Source organism: Salvia hispanica, chromosome 1 (assembly GCF_023119035.1).
Source record: "Salvia hispanica cultivar TCC Black 2014 chromosome 1, UniMelb_Shisp_WGS_1.0, whole genome shotgun sequence".
In the NCBI taxonomy this organism is placed as follows: domain Eukaryota; kingdom Viridiplantae; phylum Streptophyta; class Magnoliopsida; order Lamiales; family Lamiaceae; genus Salvia; species Salvia hispanica.
This window is the reverse complement of record NC_062965.1, coordinates 17,222,002-17,246,374: the sequence shown is the minus strand read 5'-3', so window position 1 is coordinate 17,246,374 and position 24,373 is coordinate 17,222,002. Positions and strand designations below refer to the sequence as shown.

The 24,373-nt window shown below is 35.0% G+C and overlaps 2 protein-coding genes and 1 pseudogene across 4 annotated transcripts; all 3 read right to left on the bottom strand.

Annotated features, from left to right (window-relative positions):
* Positions 1-5: 5 nt before the first annotated feature.
* LOC125201262 (TLC domain-containing protein 4-B-like) lies at positions 6-4,037 on the bottom strand. 3 transcript variants are annotated; one of them, XM_048099302.1, is made up of 9 exons: positions 3,758-4,037; positions 2,697-2,922; positions 2,149-2,237; positions 1,914-2,055; positions 1,257-1,331; positions 1,042-1,163; positions 890-965; positions 759-818; positions 6-441 (listed from the first exon to the last, which is right to left on the bottom strand). In XM_048099302.1, exons 2-9 carry the CDS (start codon positions 2,832-2,834, stop codon positions 313-315), a joined length of 831 nt encoding a protein of 276 aa, XP_047955259.1. In that variant the 5' UTR covers positions 2,835-2,922; positions 3,758-4,037; the 3' UTR covers positions 6-312. The 3 variants fall into 3 exon arrangements, with proteins under 3 accessions (XP_047955259.1, XP_047955261.1, XP_047955260.1); XM_048099304.1 differs by having other exon boundaries at positions 2,697-2,846; XM_048099303.1 differs by lacking the exon at positions 3,758-4,037 and adding an exon at positions 3,140-3,266.
* A 5,910-nt stretch (positions 4,038-9,947) lies between these two features.
* LOC125196691 lies at positions 9,948-15,296 on the bottom strand (annotated as a pseudogene).
* Positions 15,297-21,293: 5,997 nt separating this feature from the next.
* Positions 21,294-24,223, bottom strand: LOC125188628 (bicyclogermacrene synthase-like). Its single transcript, XM_048085595.1, has 7 exons — positions 24,197-24,223; positions 23,673-23,942; positions 23,197-23,573; positions 22,843-23,061; positions 22,607-22,745; positions 21,978-22,226; positions 21,294-21,695 (listed from the first exon to the last, which is right to left on the bottom strand). The coding sequence occupies exons 1-7, from the start codon at positions 24,221-24,223 to the stop codon at positions 21,405-21,407; spliced, it is 1,572 nt and encodes a 523-aa protein (XP_047941552.1). The 3' UTR covers positions 21,294-21,404.
* Between the last annotated feature and the right edge of the window lie 150 nt (positions 24,224-24,373).

The following is a 24,373-nucleotide window of genomic DNA, read 5'->3' as shown; positions in this document are numbered from 1 at the left end:
CGAACGGACAAAAAACGACGTCGTTTACCAATTACTTAACTTTCTTCCCCACAACTCTGTTTTTCCTGGTCAAAATAAGCCCATTTACAAGAGTAGAAGAATTAAAAGTAGAGAATCATATCATCTTTTCAGACACAAAAATGTGTGGTCAGTATTGACAGCAGGTTGATTTCCAGCACCAAATGTGAAATCTATCTGCTACTGTGTGTGTGTATCGTTGGATTCGCCTCTTTCCCACGGAATCCGAGCACAAATGCCGGGGATATGTACAGCATCGTCTTCATGTCTTGGTGAAGCATTGCACTATGTTTTTCATGTCTTTTTCATTAAGGTCTTCTTCATACCCTTGAGGATCTTCCCAAACCACATCAAATTCATGATTCCGAGTGCCAAGGGCACAACAAACACCAAAAGAGAACCAAATATGTGCATCTGCATCACCTGCACAAAGTTTGTAAATTCTATTAGGCACCTAGCCAGATTCCCTTCTTATAAAGTACTCTACCTAGCTAGATTGAAATTGCTTAGGGTATGTCAAGACGAGACAGCAGACGACCTTCAATTTCAAAATACTACTATGAGAAGTTTAAAGAATCCTTGGTTACAAACATGTCACAATGCTATTAAGAGGAGGGCCAAGGAAAGTGGAAAACATGAGAAACTTGAAGAACTATACTGGGTTGAGACATCTTATTTGAGGAATGAAATGCAATAAACGATACAATGTCGCAACGAGGTGCTAAGAAAGGCATGCATACCTGGTTGTGGTGACGATAAACATGGTAGAACATGTAACCAAACAAAAGAATTCTTGCAACCTGCATTTCCCAATAATAACTTCATCAAGCATGGACAAGAAACGAAGCCTAATATGATGTAATTGACTTACCAACCAACTGAAAAATATGATGACTCCATTGATAAGATATGCAATGGAATTCTTCAATCCAGATACATCAAGATACCTGTCCAAATTACAGACAAATCAATCAGAGTTCTAATTCCCTCCCCATTCCGGGAACTGCAGCCTGGAAAACTTACCATCTCATATTGATACATGGTGTTGTTATCTCGGATATCAGGACCATATATGTGTAGAGCTGGCCCTCCCCCATGTACATGGCATATGCGACTGCAATTGCCGACAGGGAGTGATGGAGAACCTAGGATCCAAAAGCACTTGTTTAGAGTGAGAGACAAATGCATATGGAGAGATAGGTTGAGCCTAATAATTCTCATTCTAGCAGTTCACTTACATACTCAGGTCCACCTAAAGAAGGATATTGCCAACAGATCATTGCAAGGTCTGACAAGAAGTAGCCGACAGAGAGCTGCCAAAAATTCACAAAAGCAAACAGAGAAAATAAATATCATGGACAACCCATCACCACATATACCATCAGAGCTGAAACAAGAACCCCTGGTAGAAGTGCTTCACCGTCAAATTTTATGGTTTCATTGTGTACTATCTGTTCACTTGTGTCTCTTTTTTTTAACTAAAATATGGCAGTAACAAAACAAGAAACTGTAAATGTGGCTGTATTTTCATTTGATGGCATATATTAAGGTCATAAACCCCCAATAGAGATTAACGAGTAAAAAAACTTAATAAGAAAATTGTCTTTTATTGGCTACTCCTATTTCTATCTGTAATACTTGAAACAGCAGAAGTTATAGTGGCCACATGCTGTCTTCCTTCTACACAGAATATATGTTTAACATATGCTCATAAACCCCCAATAGAGTACTTGATTGAAATGTTGAATATATGCTGCTGAACGATAGATCTATCAACAAATGTAGCATGTCTAAGAAGATTTATAGAAAATATTAAGAATTTAAAAGCCATTTCACTATTATGGATAATTTTGCAACAATAAAAATGCAAGCGAATAGATACATCAGGCACTTACCCCAAGTGCAAATGTCGAGATAGATGAATTTCTGAAAGTAACTAGTCCAGCAGAATGATTTTGATCAGAGAAAAGTTCAGACCAGAATACAAAGTATAAAGCCATAATCGAAATAAAAACGGCATGAAGAGTGGAAACGGCACTGCAAAAAAGATGATATGACGATTGTCAGCAGAGTAACAAAACTAAATACAAAAGAAGGGCAAAACTAAATGCGCAGAGAGAATTAATTCACCGGTTATTCCAGTCCATCCTTTGGATCTTAGTGAGGGCATTATAATTTATGAAGTAAAATGTGCTGATGAGCTGACTCAGATCATAGGCCTGCCAGAGGGACAAAGAGTGACTGGATTTCAGTAAAGTCTTAGAAACAAGAGAGAACTGAAGAAAACATGCTTCTTTATAGTAACTTTTAACCGCCGAATAAATAATTAGATTTTGCTACATGTAGTTTGAATTTCCAAACTGGACGAATATTCATACTCCCTCCGTCCCTGAATAGGAGTCCCGGTTCACTTTTACCATAAATGGTAATAGGGTCTCACCTTCCACTTACTCATTCCACTCACATTTCATTTAAAACTAATATATACAAGTGGGACCCATATTCCACTAACTTTTTGCCATCCACTTTTCTTAACATTTCTCAGAACCCGTGCCATCAACAATTGAGACTCCTAATGGCGGACGGAGGGAGTATTTGACAACTACAACTTCCAAATGTACCAGAGTATGCGCTGCACTTTAAACCAATCTATAAGCAATTGGGAAGGACTGACATACCAATTTGCAAGTAACCATTCCAAGAAACATTGAAGTGTATGGAATGTAAGGATCCGCTAGTACATAGTTTTTGACCAGCACACCAGCCTGATTTTGGTAAGCTTTAAGTGTCTCAACAGTTCTTAAAGAACGCCCCATCACTCTGAGTTACTGTACCATATAGAACTTGGTAATACTCGGGCTCGTGGAAACAAATTGACAGATTCAGACTCGGTAAAAGCCAAATCTGCGTATAAATTATCGTAAACCACAAAGGAAAAAAGGCAAGATATCGAATCTTTGGAAAGACACACCATTCCCCTACATAAGGAATAGACTTTCGCATGCTTAATCCATAAGAATAACCACAAAAAACAATCGGCAATAGGCAAAAGACGATATAACGCCAATGTATAGACAAGCACCAATTTTCCAAAAGAAAGCCAACACACAAACAATTCTACCTCATAAATTCCGAGATGAGATCATAAAATGCGAGAGCCAGCAGAGATAGAGATATCATAAATTCACTTGTGCGGTTGCTTTCAGGAGCTCATTTCAAGACTACGCAACATTTACCAAAAATTCGGTATGCCATATAATCAATGCATATATAATAAGTGCATAAATTCAAGTTGCATTAATGAAAGGGAAATAATCACGCGGTTGAGATACGAATAAATGCAACAATGAGCTACGCGGCGGATAAGGACCACCTACATTTACTGAAAGCAACTAATATCCACCTTTCCCGACCTAGAAATGCCTAGTTATCACACACATCACACATCACAAAGCTCAGATTCAAGACCAAATCCTCTCTATGCAAAGATCATTACAAACAAAACCCCTAATCTCAAACAGCAAGACCAGTGTGACAATGCCAAGCTCGCAAACCGAAAAGTACAAAATCAATAGCGCAATGTACAACACCAGCCACGGCGAGGCCAAATCAATCAAAAATACTCAAATCACGGCAAATGCAGCAGGAGATCATAACATTATTCAACTCAAAGCTCGTTAATTTTGAACGATTAACACCTCAAAACAAACGGAAACACACAAATTGAACGCGGAAATACCTAATTAGTTGCGAAATCGCGAAAACCCCTAGGGCATTCAATCGCATTCCACATTCGCGAGCGAGAGGGGGGGGAGGGAATGTGATTTGTGATTGTTCGTTGGTTTGGGGGAAAATTGATGAAAATGAAGCGAATAAAAAGGGGGAAAAGGAGAGGTTGGAGAGAGATTGAAGCAATCCAGAAAAAGGAAAGGAGAATCGATGTAAGATTATGGAGGAATCGAGGAAATGGAAATGGTGAGTGATCAAATTCGTGAATGCTGTGAATCGAATCTCCAACCGCAACCATGAATGAGAGAGAGAGATTATTATTAAATCTAATTAATAATACTAATATGTATAATAAAAATATATTATAAAAATATAAAATCAAATAACTTAGAGAATTCAAAAATATGCACACAAATATACCAGAGATTAGTGAATTTGGCATCCATGTTTTTGTTAATATTATAATAATTTAAATTAAAGAATTTATATTTGTTTTAAGAACCTATCTCCCCCTTATTTTCACACACACACACACAAGTATTCTGCAGTAAATCTGCTTTCAGCATACACAAAATAAGTACCGATTATAAATTAGAAGTCAGGCAATATGTTTGATTCATGTCTTGAAAATATGGTTAGTATAAGATGTTGTTTGCATTATTTTATTGTTGAATAAGCATTACTTGTATTAATCCCACTTGATTTGTATCCATAACTTTTTGATTTCGATAAAGTTTTGAACAATCATAAATCGATCAAGTCTTAAGTAAATATGTCTTAAGTAAATATGTACAGTATAGTAAATAAAATTTGAGTTGAACAACCACAAAATGGAAACTGGGATTAAGGATGTGAAATGAGATTGGAGGAATATCATCATACAACAGGAGAAATTAAGAAAATCCATCTCACAAAACAAAGAAATTGAAAAAGAGAGAGAAAACAACTACTTAGCACAACTAGAAATTAAGAACATGTCTATTGGCAACACAAGCTTCACAATCGTCTTCTTCATCTTCGTTGGACCAATTATTAGGTTTTTGGTAGCAACGGTGGAGTTTGCTAGAAAAGATGGGCGGATCTTTGAGCACCAGATTGGATATCCACATTTGTCCTAATTCCTCTTTCAGTTTTCGACAACACCATCTCAATCTTGTCTTTATATATCCATTCCTAATCATTTTAGCCATCAATTTAATCCCCTCCTGTTTGACTTGATCGATCCCACTCATAAGAGAAATAATACAACAAGCATACAGGGCTCTAACATGCCCCACTTCCACGGCCTTGTCCAACTTTGGAATAGCTGATTCTAGGCTTGCCTTGTTGAAAAAATCCAACTGTCACACCAACCAATTAAATATATTAACTTATGCAACATTTTTCTATTTTCAATGTGAAATAGTAGCATATTTTACAAATAAAAATACGTACCAGTGCTTCTCTATATCATATTTCAGGATTAGAGGTTTGTTTGCATCTATTGAGAAACTTTTATTTTTTCTCACATAATGGACTCCACTTTATGATCGGAAATTTGTCTAAACATGCATGTCGGTAGACGTCTCCATCTTCAGCAATTTCTCTTAATTCTTTACAACTGTGATACCAAAAACAAATAAATAAATCAAGTAAAATAATGTTGTTTTTATAAGATAAGTAAAAGAGAGTAAGAAAGTTCGTAAAAGTATAGTATATTGAAAAACAAGTGAAACGGCTGATCATCTTGAATCAAGATTTTCATGTGTAAAAAATAAGGTGTGCTAATATTTTTTTTACTATCTATTTTAAACTTTAAATAGTATTATGCAGCGTTGTAAACTTGCAAAATTAAATAAAATGTATACAAGATAGCAATGGCATATCCAAGATTTCTTCTTTGGGGATGCGACAAATTTCGGAGCTTCAAAATTTGATCAATACTTTTATTTTTTAAAATTTGTTTTCTCAATCAAAAAACATGATTTATTATTAAAATGCATTAGTTATATTACTAAAAAAACTAAAATGAAAAAGATATAAAAAAATTCTTTAAAAGATCTGAAAAGCAGAAAAAAATAAATACATGTATAAATTCTGCAGGTTTCAAATGCGTATAATATTTTAAAAATAAATAAGATGTGCATAAGATTTAAACACAAAGAATAATGAAGATCTGTGCATTTTAAAAAGGACATAAAAGAAGGAAATATAAATACGTGTATTGTGTAGGTTTCGATTTTTTTAATGTATTTTAGAATGTTTGATGAGAATCGAACTCAAACTCCATATAGTAAAAGTTTTGTATGATAAAATTAGCCAACTTTGATAAACAAGTAGTATTAAATCAACCATGAAAATTAAGACATACCTTAACTTAATGCTAGAGATATTGGCTGTTGAGGATGATGCTACTCGACATAAAATTTGTGTTGTCAATTCACGAGGTATAATTTGAAGATATGAAACTCCATTCTTCTTTGGAAGTCTCCTCATCCTCATAATTGATAAATGACAATTCTACGTGTTTCAGCTTCTGCAACTTGTCTCGGTGACTACATTTTATAGGTGGTTTGTTGTATTAGTTTTAATTTGGATTTGATTCCTAATCCAACTCCAACATGGAAAATAATTGAGTTTATTTTAGGAAATTTACCTTTCGTGAAGAAATTGTAATTATGAAAACTTCTCAGTTTAATTATGGAATCTGCAAATATGTACATACATATATTTTGTTTCCTTATTTTTGAGCTAATAATTCAACTAATTAAACTTTTAGAACGAATTTTTATTATAATTATTATAATAAAATTATTATTATTGTTAAACACGGTGGAGTTTCCTTATGTGTGCATATTATTCTAATTATTACTGATGCGTTAGCGTACTTTTATAAAATTTTAAATAATTGTTATTTTATTGTATTTATCAATAATTTCAGTCATAATCGATAATCTTTAGGCTTCAGTTCAGTTAGACGGTGTAGACGGCAATTCAACTCAGAACACATTATTCAACTATGAAAAATTTCTATAATGATATTTTATTATATTGTTACATTTTTAATTATTATTATCATTAATAGAAAACGTTTTTTCATTATAAAAAGATATATTACTAAAGTTTATAATTAGCATAGCTCCCAAATTCATTTGTTTGGACTATAAATACATGACAATTGATAATTTATAATCCACTCAACCTGCTATTTTCTATAAAAAAATTTGTTTCAATTCATGTATTCTTCTTAATCTTCTACGTATTGTTTTTGCTTTTGATATATATTTATACTTGTGATCATGGCATAAGTTCATGTTCCCATCAAATGATTTTCTATATTATCATCAAATTTTAATATATGTGTTTATATGTACTGTTATTATTTTTTGCTTAAAGTTCTTATATAGATGAAGGCAATCTGACACGATGGAGAAGATGACACCGGCACGGGGCGATGAAAGAGCGGGAGATTATGACCGGAATAAGTGAGACTATTGGAGATAGAGACAAGGCTTTAGGATTGGGAGGGAGTAGATGACCATTGACAGTTTATAATTCACTTACTCGCTATTTTCTGCAAAATGTTGCTTGATTTAAGGTATTCTTCTGAATCTTCTACATATTGTTTTTTTTTAATATATACTAGTGTTAGCCCACGCGCTATGCGCGATACATAATATTTTTGTTCTATTAATTAGATATTATGAATAAATTAAATAAATTAAAAAAATAACATCATCATTACACAAGATTAAAAATATAATATTATATAGTAAAAATATGTTAAATATTATAGATATAAAATTAAATGAATTTTAAATTAAACCAACATGAAAATATTTTTTAATTACGAACACTTTATCATTACAACTATATACTTCAATACTAATATTACTAAAATATATCAATATTAAATTGATATAAAATATTAAATATACAATTAAAAAGTATAATTAGGATAATATCATTATTATAAAAAGATAAAATAATATAAAAAACAAATAAAAAGGACACACCTATAAACATTTAGAACAATAAAACAATAGTTTATAAGACGTGAAAAAGGAAAGTAGAATCGATGAAAGATGTTGGTTTCTGGATTTACAAGAAGGAATACAAAGAGCTAATTGAATCGAAATGACAAAAGAAGATTCGAAACAAATAAACTGGAAAAGGAAATAGCTGAGTCGAGGAGGCCTCTTTCCGCAAGACGAGATACGCCCCGGTAGTGCTCTTCGGATTGGCGTTTCGTCCCCAAAGATAAAAAGGCTGCGTCTCCGGTGAAGCAGCACCACTATCAACAGAGCTCCGGCGAACTGGATGGAGGAGAGGGCAGAGCTTCGACAGAAGAACAATGCAGAGGGAGGAGAGAGTGTATGATGCAGAGTGGATTCTAGTTTCTGTGTGTTTAGAATGCTAGAATGGCTAGCCTATTTATAGGCTCGGTCCACTGCAGGGGGTCAACGGCCATAATGGCCGTCATCAATGCTAGATCGTAACGGTCGTCGGTTACGAAGCGTTACAAAACGTTACAAAGCTGAGAGTCTGAATCTAGAAGCTTCTAGATTCGTTCATGACGTGGACTATCACGTGTCAGCCACGTTGGCTTACCGCGTCATACCGACGAGGTGGCATCCCGCTTGGCTCGCTGACGTGGAAACGGTGATGGTCTAAAAAGAACTAGACCTACTAAACTTGGGTCAAGCCCGCAACCAGGCCCAAAGAACAGCCCAAAGACCACCCAAAGACCAATTGCCAAGATCCAAGTCCAAGTCCAAGTGCGGCGCGCGCATGTGGGCTCTACAGCCCATCTTAGTCCATTATAATTATTCCATGTAATAATCCTTCTTATTAAATACTAGTTTAATAAGGTTGTAACTTCCAATGTGTGATAATTAACTCTCTTAATTATTCCCTAAGCTTCTCTCATAGCTCATTAAGTTTGCAATTTTGCACAACTTTAATCCCTTATTTCCCACTCACCGGGAATCGGATTTGAGAAAATGAATATACCACGGTCATCTACTCCGAATGTAGATCGATGCTATCTCATTTAATTTTACAAAATTAAATGTCTCGTTGAAATTATAATTGGTCAAAGTTCATTGATCGGACATAGATTCCAACAAAAGATTATGGAGGAATCGAGGAAATGGATATGGTGAGTGATCAAATTCGTGAATGCTGTGAATAGAATCTCCAACCGCAACCATGAATAAGAGAAAGACAGAAATGAGAGAGAATATTAATCCAAAATGCTATTTTCATTGTTAATAATTTATCTTAAAATATTAATTAATTTATAAATTTTGGTTCATCAAGATATAATTCAAGATAAGGTATAAAAAGACCTTTGTGTCCTTTGTATATACTCTCTCCGTCCCACGTTACTTTAGGTGTTTCTTTTCGGCACGGGATTTAAGAAAATGGTGTTTAGTGAGTTAAATAAAGATAAAATAAGCAGATGACAGAATAAAGTAAGAGAGAATAAAGTAGAAGAAAGAATAAAGTGTGTAGGATTAGATGCTTTATTTTTAACTGAAAAAAATAACTCAAGTAGTTTGGGACAATCCAAAATGAAATATGACTCAAATAACTAGAGACGCAGGGAATAATAGTAAATTGTTAATCCTATTAGTTATTTATAAAAATACTTAATTCCATTGTAAATTATGATTTTCTTAACATACTTCGTATTTAATAATTTAATGACAAAGTAATTGCAATGTTTATAAATTCATAATTAAGGAAATTCGTAAAAGAAAACCTATATTTAAAGATTAATGACAAGGAAAGTAAGCATATCCGAAATAAATAAAAAATTTAGTTTTTCATTCATTATTTTGTAAGTATATCAGTGTACTTCTCCTTCTCCGATTAGAAGTTCCAATTTACATGATTAGTATACAATTCCGGCTTAATATAATGTACACATATTAATCGTATTTTTGTATCATGAGGAAAATTGTTGAAGCGTTCATTTAACACATAAAATAAACTCTCCATTACATGATTAATACCACATTACATTACCGAATGTACACATTATATGATCAATAAATTACACTTTTTATTCCAAAGACCTATATAATTTAATTTTAACTTGACCCGAAGCCATTTTAACTGTAGCAATAAAGTACATTCTTTATTCCAAGACCTATATAATTTATTTTAATTCGTCACGGAATGAGTCACCACGAGGTAAATAAGCATAGCAGATCTCACGGGACGGGGTCAATGAGAACTTGAGAGATGAGCTTCTGCATTTCCAATCCTACATTTGTGTACCAATCGCCCTTGGTATACATAACCCCAATAACACGGGCGAAGTTGAGAATACGGGAAAGTAGAGGGGTCGGGATTTTATTTGAGAAATGCCTCGTTTATGAGCTTCCACGCTGTCTCAACCCGGTTTAGTAATTCCTTAACAGCTTCTTCTTTTGATTTGTTATGCTCCTTTGTGTAGCACTCTACCATAGAAGGTATGTGCTCTCTGTTTTTCTCAAACTGAAAATAAAATAAATGTTTTAAGAGCATCCGCAATGGTGCTTAGGCCAGCCATAGGCCAGCCATTCTCTCCCCTGCCACGTCAGCAACACTAAAAAATCTACCTGCCACATCAGATTTAGGCCAACCATAGGCCAGCCGCAATAAAAATAATTCAAAATATACTACATTTACGGAATTAAAATTACGATTAAAATACGGAATTAAATTTACGATTAAAATACGGAAAAATTCATTAACTGCATTTAAAAAAGTTACATAGATAAAAAAAATTACATGCATAATAAAGAAAAAAAACTATCGCCGTGCAATCCTCCGTGCCCACAACTCTTCAATTATATCCTTTTGGAGTTGAATATGAGCATCCACTTGGCGCATGTTGGCAAATTCCTTGAAGGCGGCCGGCTTCATCGAGAGGTACCCCACGTCGTACACTAGGGGTGGCCGTTCCGTGGCTTGGACCGGCTTCATCGTCACCGACCCAACTAGTCAGTTGTACGCCTTCGTCTTCGACGATCATGTTGTGAAGGATAATGCAGGCGTACATTATCTGGGAAACGCATCCGACATCCCACAAACGCGTTGGACCCTTAATTGCCGCCCATCGAAACTGGAGCACACCAAATGCGCGCTCCACGTCCTTGCGCGCCGACTCCTGTCGTTGCGCAAAGTAGGCCTTCTTTTCATCACTTGTTTGTCGGATCGTCTTCACAAAGACCGGCCACCGAGGGTATATCCCATCCGCCAAGTAGTAGCCCATATCATGCCGGTTGTCGTTGGCCACAAATGAGACGGCTGGACCGACGCCCTGGCACTTCTCGTTGAAGAGGGGAGACGAGTTCAGGACGTTGAGGTCGTTGTTCGACCCGGCTACCCCAAAATACGCATGCCAGATCCACATCCGGTAATCAGCTACGGCCTCGAGGATTATCGTGGGGTTCTTTGACTTGTAGCCGGTCGTGTAGGCCCCCTTCCAGGCAGTCGGACAGTTCTTCCACTCCCAATGCATACAATCTATGCTTTGCCTAACATCCCGGGGAACCCATGCTTCTCCCCGTGCATCTGCATCAAATTCGACAATCTTCGGGAGTAGGGCTTCGAAGGTACTTGCTCACCGAAAATGCTGATCACGCCCCACGAGAAATCCTTCAGACATTTCAGGGCTGACGACTCACCGATGTGGAGGTACTCATCCCACATGTCTGCCGCGCCTCCGTAGGCCAACTGCCTGATTGCCGCCATGCACTTTTGAATAGGGGTGTGGCCGGGTCTGCACAACCGAATCGTGCCTGAAGCGGAAACACAGATATTGACGCTCTAATGCCCCAACGATGCGCATAAACAACTTCCTGCGCATTCTAAAACGCCGCCGGAACATGTTGGCGGGAAACCGCGGGTTCTCTGAAAAGTAGTCGTCGTACAGCCGCTGATGTGCAGCTACGTGATCCCGATCAATCACCGCTCGGTGGTGGACAACTCATGGAGGGCGAGGTATCGCCTGCTGTTCCACCATACGCATGTACCGCTCCATCCCGCGGTTCATGTAGGCATCCATAGCCTCGTTCATCCTCCGTTCGTACTCCTCAAGCATCCCCACCACTACCACCACTACCACCACCGCTACCACCCGCGTTACTCATCGCTCGATGATGCTCTTGTACAGAAAGTTAGAGAGAGGAAAACTCGTTAAAACAAGTGGTGCAAATGAAAATGAAATGAAAATCGCGTTTATATAGGTTTTTTTTTTTTTTAAAAATAAAACAAAAAATCGGCGCTGGCCGATCGGGCCGCCACAATGGCGGCTAGCCGATCGGCCAGCCCACGCCGATCCGCTCGCCGATTACGCTCTCGCCGGGCTGCAATGGTTCGGCTAGCGCGACGAATCGGCTAGCCGGTCGCTAGCCGACCATTGCGGATGCTCTAAGGTGAAGTTAGTAAAGATAAAAAATTGAAATTCTAAAAATAATATTTTGGAATTTTAAGAAATTACCAATCAAGTGAAATCAAATCAAACTCATTTAAAAGCCATATAATATTATATCATGTTTTATTAAAAATTACTAGTATAATTTTGATTACCATAATTTTTACACATTGCACACACACTTAAAATTAAAATTATCCAATTCATGTATGGATACAACATTAATATGGTTAAGAAGGTGAGAAAAGATAATAGATTATTCACTAACTATATATAAATTAAATAAAATGTTAGACATTTATAATAATTACTTCATGTCCCACGATATCATCAGTCAGCATGCAAATATTTAAGGCAGATTTCATAACATCTGGCTCAGATAGAACGTAATCGAATGCTTCTTTTGTCACACAATCTCCCATTCCAAGAAATGAGCAAATTATTAGTGAAGTATAACCAGAGCTAGCTGTTGCAACCTGCATGTACTCATCGCTCTTCGGTTTGTACTTTTCTTCCCTCCATTTAATCTCAGTAAAATAGTTTCGAGCTAAGTCTTTCATCTGTCCATTACCACAAATAATTAGAATTTACATATGTTATACTCGATAAAATATGTTACTTGTGGAATTATGTTTATGTAATTACTGCTTCAATTCCATAGCCAAGACGATACAAAGTTCCCTCTTTGGTCATATAATCTTCAATTTCTTCAAAGACTTCCAAGAGCGCCTTGTAAAATCCCCTCATATATTCCGGAATTTCGTCCAAGCACGACATGCTCCACCTATAATCATAAAATCAACAAGCATTATGAATTTTTTTTAACTAATTTTTATATTTAAAAATTAATTTTCACAAATAAATAAATATAAGAACTTCATAATAGCCGATATTTATTTGTTGGGCCCGACAAGCATTATGAATTTGAATCGACATGCGTTGTTGATGGTCTTAGTATTTTGCTTAAGTTTCTAATTTAAGAAATCTAACATTTCAATTGCTACCATGAAGAGCTCCAGTTCTTCGAAAGTAGCATAGGCGTCGAATGCATCATCAAATAGCGATGCAAATGCAATCAATTTGGTTGTAATGTGTCTAGCCTTAGCATATTTTGGTTCGAAATAGACACCCAATATCCAAAGTAGCCCTCCACCATTCGATCTCTCGCATAAAATAACATTGTCGGAACCTCCAAATCTTTCCACCACCTACCACAAATCAACAATATAATCTCAATATAAATAAAATCACAAGACCTAATTAACTCGTCGCGTGAGCCCGACAGGGGCCTAAAGATGCGTTTCTCGTCTCGTAAAAGCAAAAAAACAGCTTACCGATAAAGCTCACTTAGCTCCTCTTTGTGCATAGCCTGAAGCAAGTTGAAATCCAACTTTGCAAGCTCGAGCAGTTTTGGGTTATGAGAGTCAAATTGGGCGTAGATGGAGATGTAATGCCTTGCCTCGACACGTGGCAGTCTCCTGCGGATCGAGTATTTGTGCAGTGTGTGGTCCACTTGTTCAGCAACAGGATTGGTCAGAAGCGGCAGAGAAGATTCTAGAAGCTTCCGACTAGAAACGTAGCCGTAATCAAGAAAGTCTTCGCCGTTGACTCTCAGATGCGTGGCCTCGAAATATTCTAGGATTCCCAAAATACCCTCCGCTGTGTCGGGAGCCTTGGAATTGACTTTTACGACATTCATTTTTGGTAAATAAATACTCCTACGATTTTATAAAACTCATTTCACAAATTATCAATTAGGAGTAACAATTATACGTCTCAAATGTGACACATGCATAATATAGATTGTAGAAAAGCTGATGTTATGAAAACAAAATAGTTGAAGAACTTGAAATCTCAAGATCCTAAACTCAAGATTTAGAAAATGAATGATAAAATAAGAAAGTTAATTACTTACTGCAAGATATTTTGTATCCATGTTGTCTCAAAAGGCGAAAACCAAGAGCATTGGTGTATAAATCATCTCTGTCTTTGCAAAACTCTTCAAAGATTTGGGACAAATTTTGCAGAGCTTGATCGATCTCCTCTTCAAAGTGATACTCAATGCCCAATCTTTGTATTGCATCCACCAATTTCAGTAGCCCTACGACGTCGTTTGATGCCTTCTTTAGCTCTCCTTTCACTTCATCCTTCAGCTTCTCCACCAATTCCTTTTCGACAGCCTATGTCACAAAACATTTAATTAAATTCATATTAGGGTGCAAACCCATTCCCCGTCGATGAACAACAAAAGTTGAAACAATATAGACTAAAGTCCAATTTTAGTCCCTTACATTTGCTCTAAAATTTTTTAGGTCTCATACATTAAGTTTGTGACCTTTTGGTCCCTAACATATTGTTTTAGTACATTTCAGTCCCAAACAAGGTCACAAACTTAAATGTATAGGACTCAAAAAGAATTTTACAAAAAATGTACGAGATCAAAATTGGACTTTAGTCCCATATTATAATTAAGTTATTAAATTGATTAAACATTTTGATTGTTAGTTTTAACAGAAAATGGTTATTTTGGACCAAAACAATATGTTTGGGACCAAATTGTACCAAAATAATATATTAGGGACCAAAAGGTCACAGACTTAATGTATGAGACCAAAAAGAATTTTAGGTCAAATGTAAGGGACCAAAATTAAACTTTAGTCAACAATATATATAAATGTTTCATCAGTTCCACTAGTATGAGACGTTTTTTGGAATGACCCTAAAACAAAACCGTGAAAGACCTATGGATGTGTAATACAGAACTACGTATAGCTTGCATTGATTTGATATGTAGTGACGCAAAATTAAATTGTGAAGGGTTTGGTCTAAAACAGATGATATCTTACTAATGTAGAGTTCGGATCGAATTACTAATGCTAACATATATACACTTAATTTATACCATTATCAATTCTCTGGTAGCATGATTTGATATGTATAACTTATATTGACAAATGTGAATATAGAAAAAATATATATATGCATAAAATCTCGTATCGGAACTTTATTACCTTACATGGTCGTGGAGTGTAGACGAGGAAGCGATCTCCCCATACATTTGGGTGATAATTTGCAAGAGGTCGAGAAAAAGTAGTAACTGAAGCAAATTGATTCATCTTGTGATATATAGGTGAATATTATTGAACTATTTTCTGTTAGCAACTTGTGAGATAAATCTCAACTATTTGTGGCTTCTATAAATAGAAAGAAATATGTTGCTAGGTATACATTTTTTAACTACTGTATTTAAGTAGCGTAGTTACATAGATTAGTTAGCTGTCACATTTATTGGATTTGCTCAATAGATATGGACATATAGTTACCAATAAGACTGTTACCAATACAAGTAATATTCGCCGCCAATTTTTTTGTAAACCATTTGTCTGCTATATGGCATGAAGAGTATAGACTATAGAGTTGAAAAAGAGTGGTCAATTTCAAATGTGTTACTCCCCTAATTCCGATCCATCCAAAAAAAAATAGTCACATATATATACGGCCTGAGTTTAATAAAAAATTAGTTAAATAATTGAGAAAAAGAAAGATAAAAAGGAAGCGAGAAAGGAGAAAAAGTTAGAGAGAGAATAAAAAGGAGTAGTTAATGTAAGAGAAAGTTTCTATTTTTGAAATGAGACTATATTTTTTGTGGACAGTTCAAAATGACGAAATGAGATAATTTTTTTGAACGGTTTAATAAAAAGTTTTAGATTTATAATATTATAATTTCAAATACTTCCACTTCTAAAGTTTGAAGTTTATAATCAATATCTATATTTAAAATTTTGAATAATTATAGACTTGCACATATCTTAAAACACACGGCATACACAATGCACACACACACTCACAACACTTACGTGACATGAATTCGTAGTTTGCTAAACGACACAATACAATAACAACACGATAATTATGACAAGAATCCAACACAAGTACACGACAATTTTCAGGATAATGACACTATATTACTCACACTATATTACTCATGTGTGTTATGAAGGATATATGACTTGGCAGTGGTGGTGGTCGTCGTGATGGTAACGGTAAGATATGGAGATATCAGATACACAAAGTTGTGAAATAGGTGGTGAAGACATGAAATGGGAGAATGCATGTGGCATATGAAAAGTGAAAAAATAAAAACCTAATTTAACTCTGAATTAATATAAAATTAAAAAAGAATGATAATTAATGGGTTATAGGAATCTTACCTGAGTACAACTCGAACTCAGTTTGAAATTGTCATAGGAAAAGTGAGAAAATAAAAACCTAATTTTACTCTGAATTAATATAAAATTAGAAAAGAATGATAATTAATGGGTTATAGGAATCTGACCCGAGTACAACTCGAACTCAGTTTAAAATTGTCATGTCCTTATTCGATCGAGTTTATACTAACAGTAACACTAGGGGTGTACATTCGGGTTTCGGTTCGGTTTTTCGCCCAAACCGAACCGAACCCGAAAAACCGAATTTAGGCTAAAATTGAAATTGAACCGAACCGAAAAACCGAAAAATCGAAAAACCGAAAACCGAACTTAAAAAACCGAACCAAACCGAAAAAACCGAAATTTCAAAACAAAACCGAAAAACCGAAAAAAAAAATAGTATATTTTAATATATCTAATTTATTTTATTTTATATATACTAATAGAATATAAATATATATAACATAAAATTAATATAATATATATAATATTTATTATATAAAAATATATTAGAAGAATATATATTATATATATGATATAATATAAATTAATAGGATAAAAATATATAATAATATATTTAAAATATAATTCGGTTTTTCGGTTTTTCGAATTTTTTTTTCGCCCAAACCGAACCGAACCGAAAAACCGAAATTTTTGTATTTTTAAAACCGAACCGAACCGAAAAATCAAAAAAATCGAACCGAATTTCAAAATTTCGGTTTGGTTCGATTCGGATATTCGGTTTTCGGTTATTTTGCTCACCCCTAAGTAACACGACAAGACTGAACTCAAGGGTTTCTGTGTCACGTCAAAATTGTGAGTCCCTAACAAAAAAAACGTTGATCTTTAGCACATAAAGTACACTCTTTTATTACATATATAATACATCACCAAATACACACATTACATGATTATTATACACATTAATTAGCAAATAAAGTACACTCTTTAGAAAAACCAACATAATTTATTTTAATTCAACACGAACGAGTTACCATAAGGGCATCCACAATACGCCCCGAAAATCAGCCCCATTTGTTGGGATGCGGGGTCCTTGTTGGGTTTGTATACTAAAAGATGCTTCGAGTGTACATGTCTTTGTACAGTCAACTCATGCCTGTATACAAGAAACGCCGCATCCACTTGTTTACCTAATTATGAGAATAAATAATACTCCCTCCGTCCCACTTTAGGAGTCCCGGTTGAGTTCGGCACGGGTTTTAAAAAATATAAAGGAAAGTTGATGAAAAAAGATAGTGGAATGTGGGTCCTACTTTTATATATTAGTTTTATAATAAAATGTGAGTGGAAAAAGGTGAGTGGAATGTGGGGCCTATTACCAATTATGGAATATTCCAACCGGGACTCCTAAAGTGGGACACCCAAAAGTAGTAAACTGGGACTCCTAAAGTGGGACAGAGGGAGTATAATATAATGGTTTATTATTGAAATATAATAAACAAGTCTAGGACTTCTTACTAAGAAGGTCAAGTAGGGAAATTCAATGAATCTCCTCATGAGTTTTGCAGTAGGGGACTTGGCCAGATCTAGTAAGAAGAAAAACGCATTCACAACCTAGATAGGCTTTGGCTACCTATTGGTATGGTTGCGGTGTTTGCGATAATTCTCTCTTACCTAATAAGAGATTAGTAACACCGGTGTGGTAAAGCATTGAAAGAATCTAATACAAAATGTATTCTGTATTGCTATGTACTGTAAGAATATATTTAAGAAAGTTTAGTATTTTCTAGTCTACTATATTAATATCATTAATATTGTTTATTATGTCAGACGCCACTTTGACTTATCAATATAGGAGAGTTTGTACGTAACTCAAACATGATATCTTTGGTGGTAGTAATTGAATAACATGAATGTATTGGAATATTATTTCATAGAAATCACGTGCCCAGTGTGGTATGATTAAATCCCAAAGGATGATCCCCAAGAGGTGTTTAAAAAAGTTATTTATTATTTAGAAAGCTACGCAGTTGGAATTTATGTTAGGTTTGGTATACTGAAAAGCATGTTTCGAGCAAGTTTCGCGCGAAGAGAATCTTGCTTGTATACGTAAAACTCTACAACCTGATTCAGTATTATTCGAGCAGTTTCGCACGAATAGAATCACTATTATTATTACATTGTGTTTGCTTGTGCATTTAGAAGATGTTTTATAAACATTTAAATGGTAAGAAGTAAACAAAGCTTGAGTCTTTTGCTTAGTAGATCGGTTGTGGGCGACGTCCACTTTAAGGTAACACGGTCAGATCTATGCAATGCTTTCCAAAAGAAAAAGAAGAATTTCACAACCTAGATAGGCTTTGGCTATCTATCGTGAAAGGTTGCAATGTCAGTCCGCATATTTCTAAGCCTTATTGAAATAAGATGACATTGGTGTGGTATAGCAATGAACGGATCTAACAGCAAGGCGTGTCTTTATGCTATCTATTGAAAGACTGGGTCTTGATAAAATACTATTTCTTAATCTACATATGTTAGCATTGAGCATACAGTATTGATTATGCACTACTTTGACTTATCAAATGGTGCGGGTTTTTCGCAACTCAATAATCCTGATATATTGGATAGTGGTGATTAATATCTAGTGGTGCTAGAATTGCTATTATGTTGAATCGCGTGCGAGGTGAGTCTCGTTTGATAATGTCCTCAAGAGGAGCTCGAACAAGATTTTATTATTCGGAAAACTAGCCAGTTGGAGTTTTATCGCTCTATGAATAATAATTAAGTGTTTCTTGCTAAGTCCACTCTTGGAATTAATAAGATATTAATTAATTAAGTCCATAGCAGACATTAATTAATCAATGGACATTTATATCTTAAGCGCGGAAAATAAATAATAAACAACGGAAGCCCGGATTACTTGTGATTTCGGATTTGGATGGGGAGAGTTCAATATTACTTCTGTAGTGGCTGCTCGTAATATTCCAATATAAGCTTGTATTAAATTGTGGATTCAATTTAATTAGTAAAAAGCTAATTGGGGGAGCTCATATCCAAAACCTTCCATAGATTCCTGTCTGGGCCCAAAAGTAACTTAATATAAATAGGAGAATAAAGGAGACAGAATAGTTAATTATTACATTAATGAAATTTTCGTTTCTCTCTCTACAGAAGGAAACGATTTTTCATTGTTTTTCTCATCCGTGAGATTTTTCAGCTCCTCCTCCGTGAAGAATTTTATGTCTTCTTTATTCAAGTCCTAGTATTTTGATAAGATCAGCCCACCCTGATATCGAGATACAGTTCGGGAACCAGAGAGAAGATCCGTGGTCTAGTATTGAAGATCATCACGTGGAGAAGGCGCGAACAATCGACGATTCACGTGGAGAATCAAGGCGCGAACAATCGACAATTGAATAATAAATAAAGTCTCAAACTAGAAAATTATTCGGAGAATTAATTTAATTCAAGTCACATAGCAGACAAAAGAATTAAATTGATGGATTAAAATAATCTTAAACGCAGGAAATATTGTAAAATAAAATGGACCCAAGTTATTTGTAATTTGGTGATTTAGATGGGAGTACAATACTATTTTTTAGTGGAACAAAATAATATTCCAGTGATAATATATTAAATGATGAATCATTTGATTTAATTAGATACTTATCTAATGGGTGAGCCCAACATCTAAGTCATTCCATGGACCCCCATCCTAGCCCAATAAGTCCAAGCTTATAAATAGTGAAGAGATGGGAAACCCTAGTATGCAAAAAGACTGGGTAAATATACCGAAAAAACGGTATATCGATCGTATCATATTGAAAAATATCGAACAATATTGAATTTTCGGCATACCGAAACTTTCGGTACGATACAATACCGTATCGAAAGTTTTCGGTATGATAACGATATGAATTTTCTTATACCGCGGTATACCGTTTTATATCGAATATACGATATATATCGATATTATCGGTACACCGAAATATATCGAAAATCAATATGTATCGAATTATCGATACATATCGTTATACCGTTTATACCGATGATAATGATGATGATGATGATGATGATGATGATGATGATGATGATGATGATGATGATGATGATGATGATGATGATGATGATGATAATAATAATAATAATAATTTATTTTTTTAAGATTAAAAGTTTAAATCATAAATGTATCCATATAACTTAATTATATATTTTTTGATTATGAAGATGTGGACAATGTTTATTTTATTATGTTAAAATTATACATTAATTTTGGTTTTATTTTTCGGTTTTGAAATTATATTTTTTGGTATACAGGTATTTGAAATTGTATAAAATTTCGGTATATCATACGAAATATCAATATGCCGTTCACAACGGTATACCGAAGTTCGGTACGATATACCGAAATTTTGAAACGGTAACGGTATAGTTTTTTTCCATATCGAAATTTCGGTATAACGAAATACGGTATACCGAAACTTTCGAAACAATAACGATATGAAATTCTTTCATATCGATATTTTCGGTATGATAACGAAACAAAATTTTTGATACGGTATATCGTATCGACCCAGCCCTAGCAAAACACACATCACAACACTCCTAACCCTAACCCTAGCCGCCATAACCGGCGTTCTCTCCCTTCCATATAGTTCATTATACCCCCTCCGTCCCAAGGTAGTTGAGTTGTTTCATTTTTGCACTCGTTTTAAAAAAATGATAAAAAAATTTAAAGTCGAGAGATAATAAAGTAAGATAGAAAATATTGTAGAGTAGACTCTTCTCTATATTATTCACTCTTACTGTATCGTATCTTCACTTTAAATATTTATTACCAGATTTTCAAAATGAGTGAAAAAAAATGTGATTGCATCTTATTTTACAATCATGTTATCATGGTTGTCAAACCATGTGAATCAATGTTTAAAAAATTGGACCGGTAATTACATCGGATCGATTGGACTAATGGTCGAACTTAAATATGGCAATTATTTAGTAGTATAAAGATTTATATAATTTATTTAACTTAATACAAATTGAGTCACCATGATAAGAGGATCCTATCCGATCCGATCTCACGGGACAGGGTCAATGAGAACTTGAGTGATGATCTTCTGCATTTCAGGACCTACATTTGTGTACCAATCGCCCTTGCTGTACATAACCTCAATAACACGGGCGAAATTGAGAATACGGGAAAGTAGAGGGGTCAGGATTTTAGTTGGTTTGAGAAATGCTTCGTTTATGAGCTTCCACGCTGTCTCAACCCGGTTTAGTAATTCCTTAACAGCTTCTTCTTTTGATTTGTTATGCTCCTTTGTGTAGCACTCTACCATAGAAGGTATGTGCTCTCTGTCTCTCTCAAACTGAAAATAAAATAAAATAGAATTATATACACAAGGTTCATCGTACTATATCATGTTTTATTAGGAAATAGTACATAATTTTGATTACAAAACTTTTACACATTGCACACAAAGTTAACAATAAAATTATCCAATAATTCATGTATGAATAGAACATTAATATGGTTAAGAAGGTGAGCAAAGATAATAGATCATTCATCATTGATTTAAAGTTTAAACTAATAGTTCACCAACCATATAGTACAAATTAAATAAAATATATTAGACATTTATAATAAATACCTCATGTCCCACAATATCATCAGTCAGCCTGCAAATATTCAAGGCAGATTTCACAACATCTGGCTCAGATAGAACAAAATCGAATGCTTCTTTTGTCACACAATCTCCCATTCCAAGAAATGAGCAAATTATAAGTGAAGTATAGCCAGAGCTAGCTGTTGCAACCTGCATGTACTCCTCGCTCTTCGGTTTGTACTTTTCTTCCCTCCATTTAATCTCAGTAAAATAGTTTCGAGCTACGTCTTTCATCTGTCCATTACCACAAATTATTAGAATATACATATATATAGGGGCATGTTAGGGTGTCACCACCCCTTAAAATAACATCATACCACCATTCCTAGCCATTCATTTGTACACGTGGACGAATAATAAGCTGTCACGTGGCAAAAAATCTGGAAAAAGACGGTCAGCAATTTGCTGGTCTTTATCCAGCAATATTTCTTGTCCAATGCAATATCCGACACACTATACAGCAATCTATAGATTGCTGTGTAGTGTTTCTAATATTGTTGTGTAACGTTTATAATATTGTTGTATAAGCGGTGTCACGGTGTCATTTTAAGAGGGGTTGTCATTTTTATACTCGATAAAATATGTTAATTGGAGCATTATGTTTCTGTAATTACTGCTTCAATTCCATAGCCAAGGCGATACAAAGTTCCCTCTTTGGTCATATATTCCTCAATTTCTTCAAATACTTCCAACAGCGCCTTGTAAAAACCTCTCATATATTCCGGAATTTTGTCCAAGCATGACATGCTCCACCTGTAATCATAAAATCGACAAGCATTATGAATTTGAATCGACATGCGTTGTTGATGGTCTTAGTATTTTGCTTAATTTCTAATTTAAGAAATTTAACCTCTCAATTGCTACCATGAAGAGCTCCAATTCTTCAAAAGTAGCATACGCGTCGAAGGTATCATCAAAGAGCGATGCAAATGTAAGCAATTTGGTTGTAATGTGCCTAGCTTTAGCATATTTTGGTTCGAAATAGACTCCCAATATCCAAAAGTAACCCTCCACCATTCGATCTCTTGCATAAAATAACTTTGTCGGAGCCTCGAAATCTTTCCACCACCTACCCACAAATCAACAGTATAAGCTCAACATAAATAAAATCAACATACCTAATTAAGTATCTTACATTTTTAAATTCGAAAGTACACAGACCTAAGGATGCGTTTCTCGTCTCGTAAAAGCGAAAACAACTCACCTATAAAGCTCACATAGCTCCTCTTTGTGCATATCCTGCAGCATGTTGAAATCCAACTTTGCTAGCTCGAGCAATTTAGGATGATGAGAGTCAAATTGGGCGTAGATGGAGATGTAGTGCCTCGCCTCGACACGTGGCAGTCCCCTGCGTTTCGAGTATTGGTGCAGCGCGTGGTCCATTTGTTCAGCAATGGGATTGGTCAGAAGTGGCAGAGAAGATTCTAGAAGCTTCCGACTAGAAACGTAGCCGTCATCAAGAATGTCTTCGCCGTTGACTCTCAGATGCGTGGCCTCGAAAAATTCAAGGATTCCCGAAATACCCTCCGCTGTGTTGAGAGATTTGGAATTGACTTTTAAGACATCCTTAAATTTCTCAAAATTGGTACACACATAGAAGATTATAGTTTGAGAACTTGAAATCTCAAGATCCAAAACTCAAGTTTTAGAAAATGAATGGTAAAATAAAAAAATTAATTACTTACTACATGATATTTTGTATCCATGTTGTCTCAAAAGGCGAAAACCAAGAGCATTGGTGTATAAATCATCTCTGTCTTTGCAAAACTCTTCAAAGATTTGGGACAAATTTTGCAGAGCTTGATCGATCTCCTCTTCAAAGTGATACTCAATGCCCAATCTTTGTATTGCATCCACCAATTTCAGTAGCCCTACGACGTCGTTTGATGCCTTCTTTAGCTCTCCTTTCACTTCATCCTTCAGCTTCTCCACCAATTCCTTTTCGACAGCCTATGTCACAAAACATTTAATTAAATTCATATTAGGGTGCAAACCCATTCCCCGTCGATGAACAACAAAAGTTGAAACAATATAGACTAAAGTCCAATTTTAGTCCCTTACATTTGCTCTAAAATTTTTTAGGTCTCATACATTAAGTTTGTGACCTTTTGGTCCCTAACATATTGTTTTAGTACATTTCAGTCCCAAACAAGGTCACAAACTTAAATGTATAGGACTCAAAAAGAATTTTACAAAAAATGTACGAGATCAAAATTGGACTTTAGTCCCATATTATAATTAAGTTATTAAATTGATTAAACATTTTGATTGTTAGTTTTAACAGAAAATGGTTATTTTGGACCAAAACAATATGTTTGGGACCAAATTGTACCAAAATAATATATTAGGGACCAAAAGGTCACAGACTTAATGTATGAGAC

What these genes read in the sequence shown, in the direction of transcription:
- LOC125201262 (XM_048099302.1), bottom strand. Translation starts at nt 2,834, where the DNA reads ATGGGGCGTTCTTTAAGAACTGTTGAGACACTTAAAGCTTACCAAAAT. An exon ending in AGGATGGACTGGAATAACCG is followed by an intron (nt 2,056 to 2,148) that starts GTGAATTAATTC and finishes TCTTTTTTGCAG; the next exon opens with TGCCGTTTCCACTCTTCATG. An exon ending in TCATATTTTTCAGTTGGTTG is followed by an intron (nt 819 to 889) that starts GTAAGTCAATTA and finishes TGGGAAATGCAG; the next exon opens with GTTGCAAGAATTCTTTTGTT.
- LOC125188628 (XM_048085595.1), bottom strand. Translation starts at nt 24,223, where the DNA reads ATGGGACTAAAGTCCAATTTTGATCTC. An exon ending in TTCATGGTAGCAATTGAGAG is followed by an intron (nt 22,746 to 22,842) that starts GTTAAATTTCTT and finishes TTATGATTACAG; the next exon opens with GTGGAGCATGTCATGCTTGG. An exon ending in TTGGCTATGGAATTGAAGCA is followed by an intron (nt 22,227 to 22,606) that starts GTAATTACAGAA and finishes GGTAATGGACAG; the next exon opens with ATGAAAGACGTAGCTCGAAA.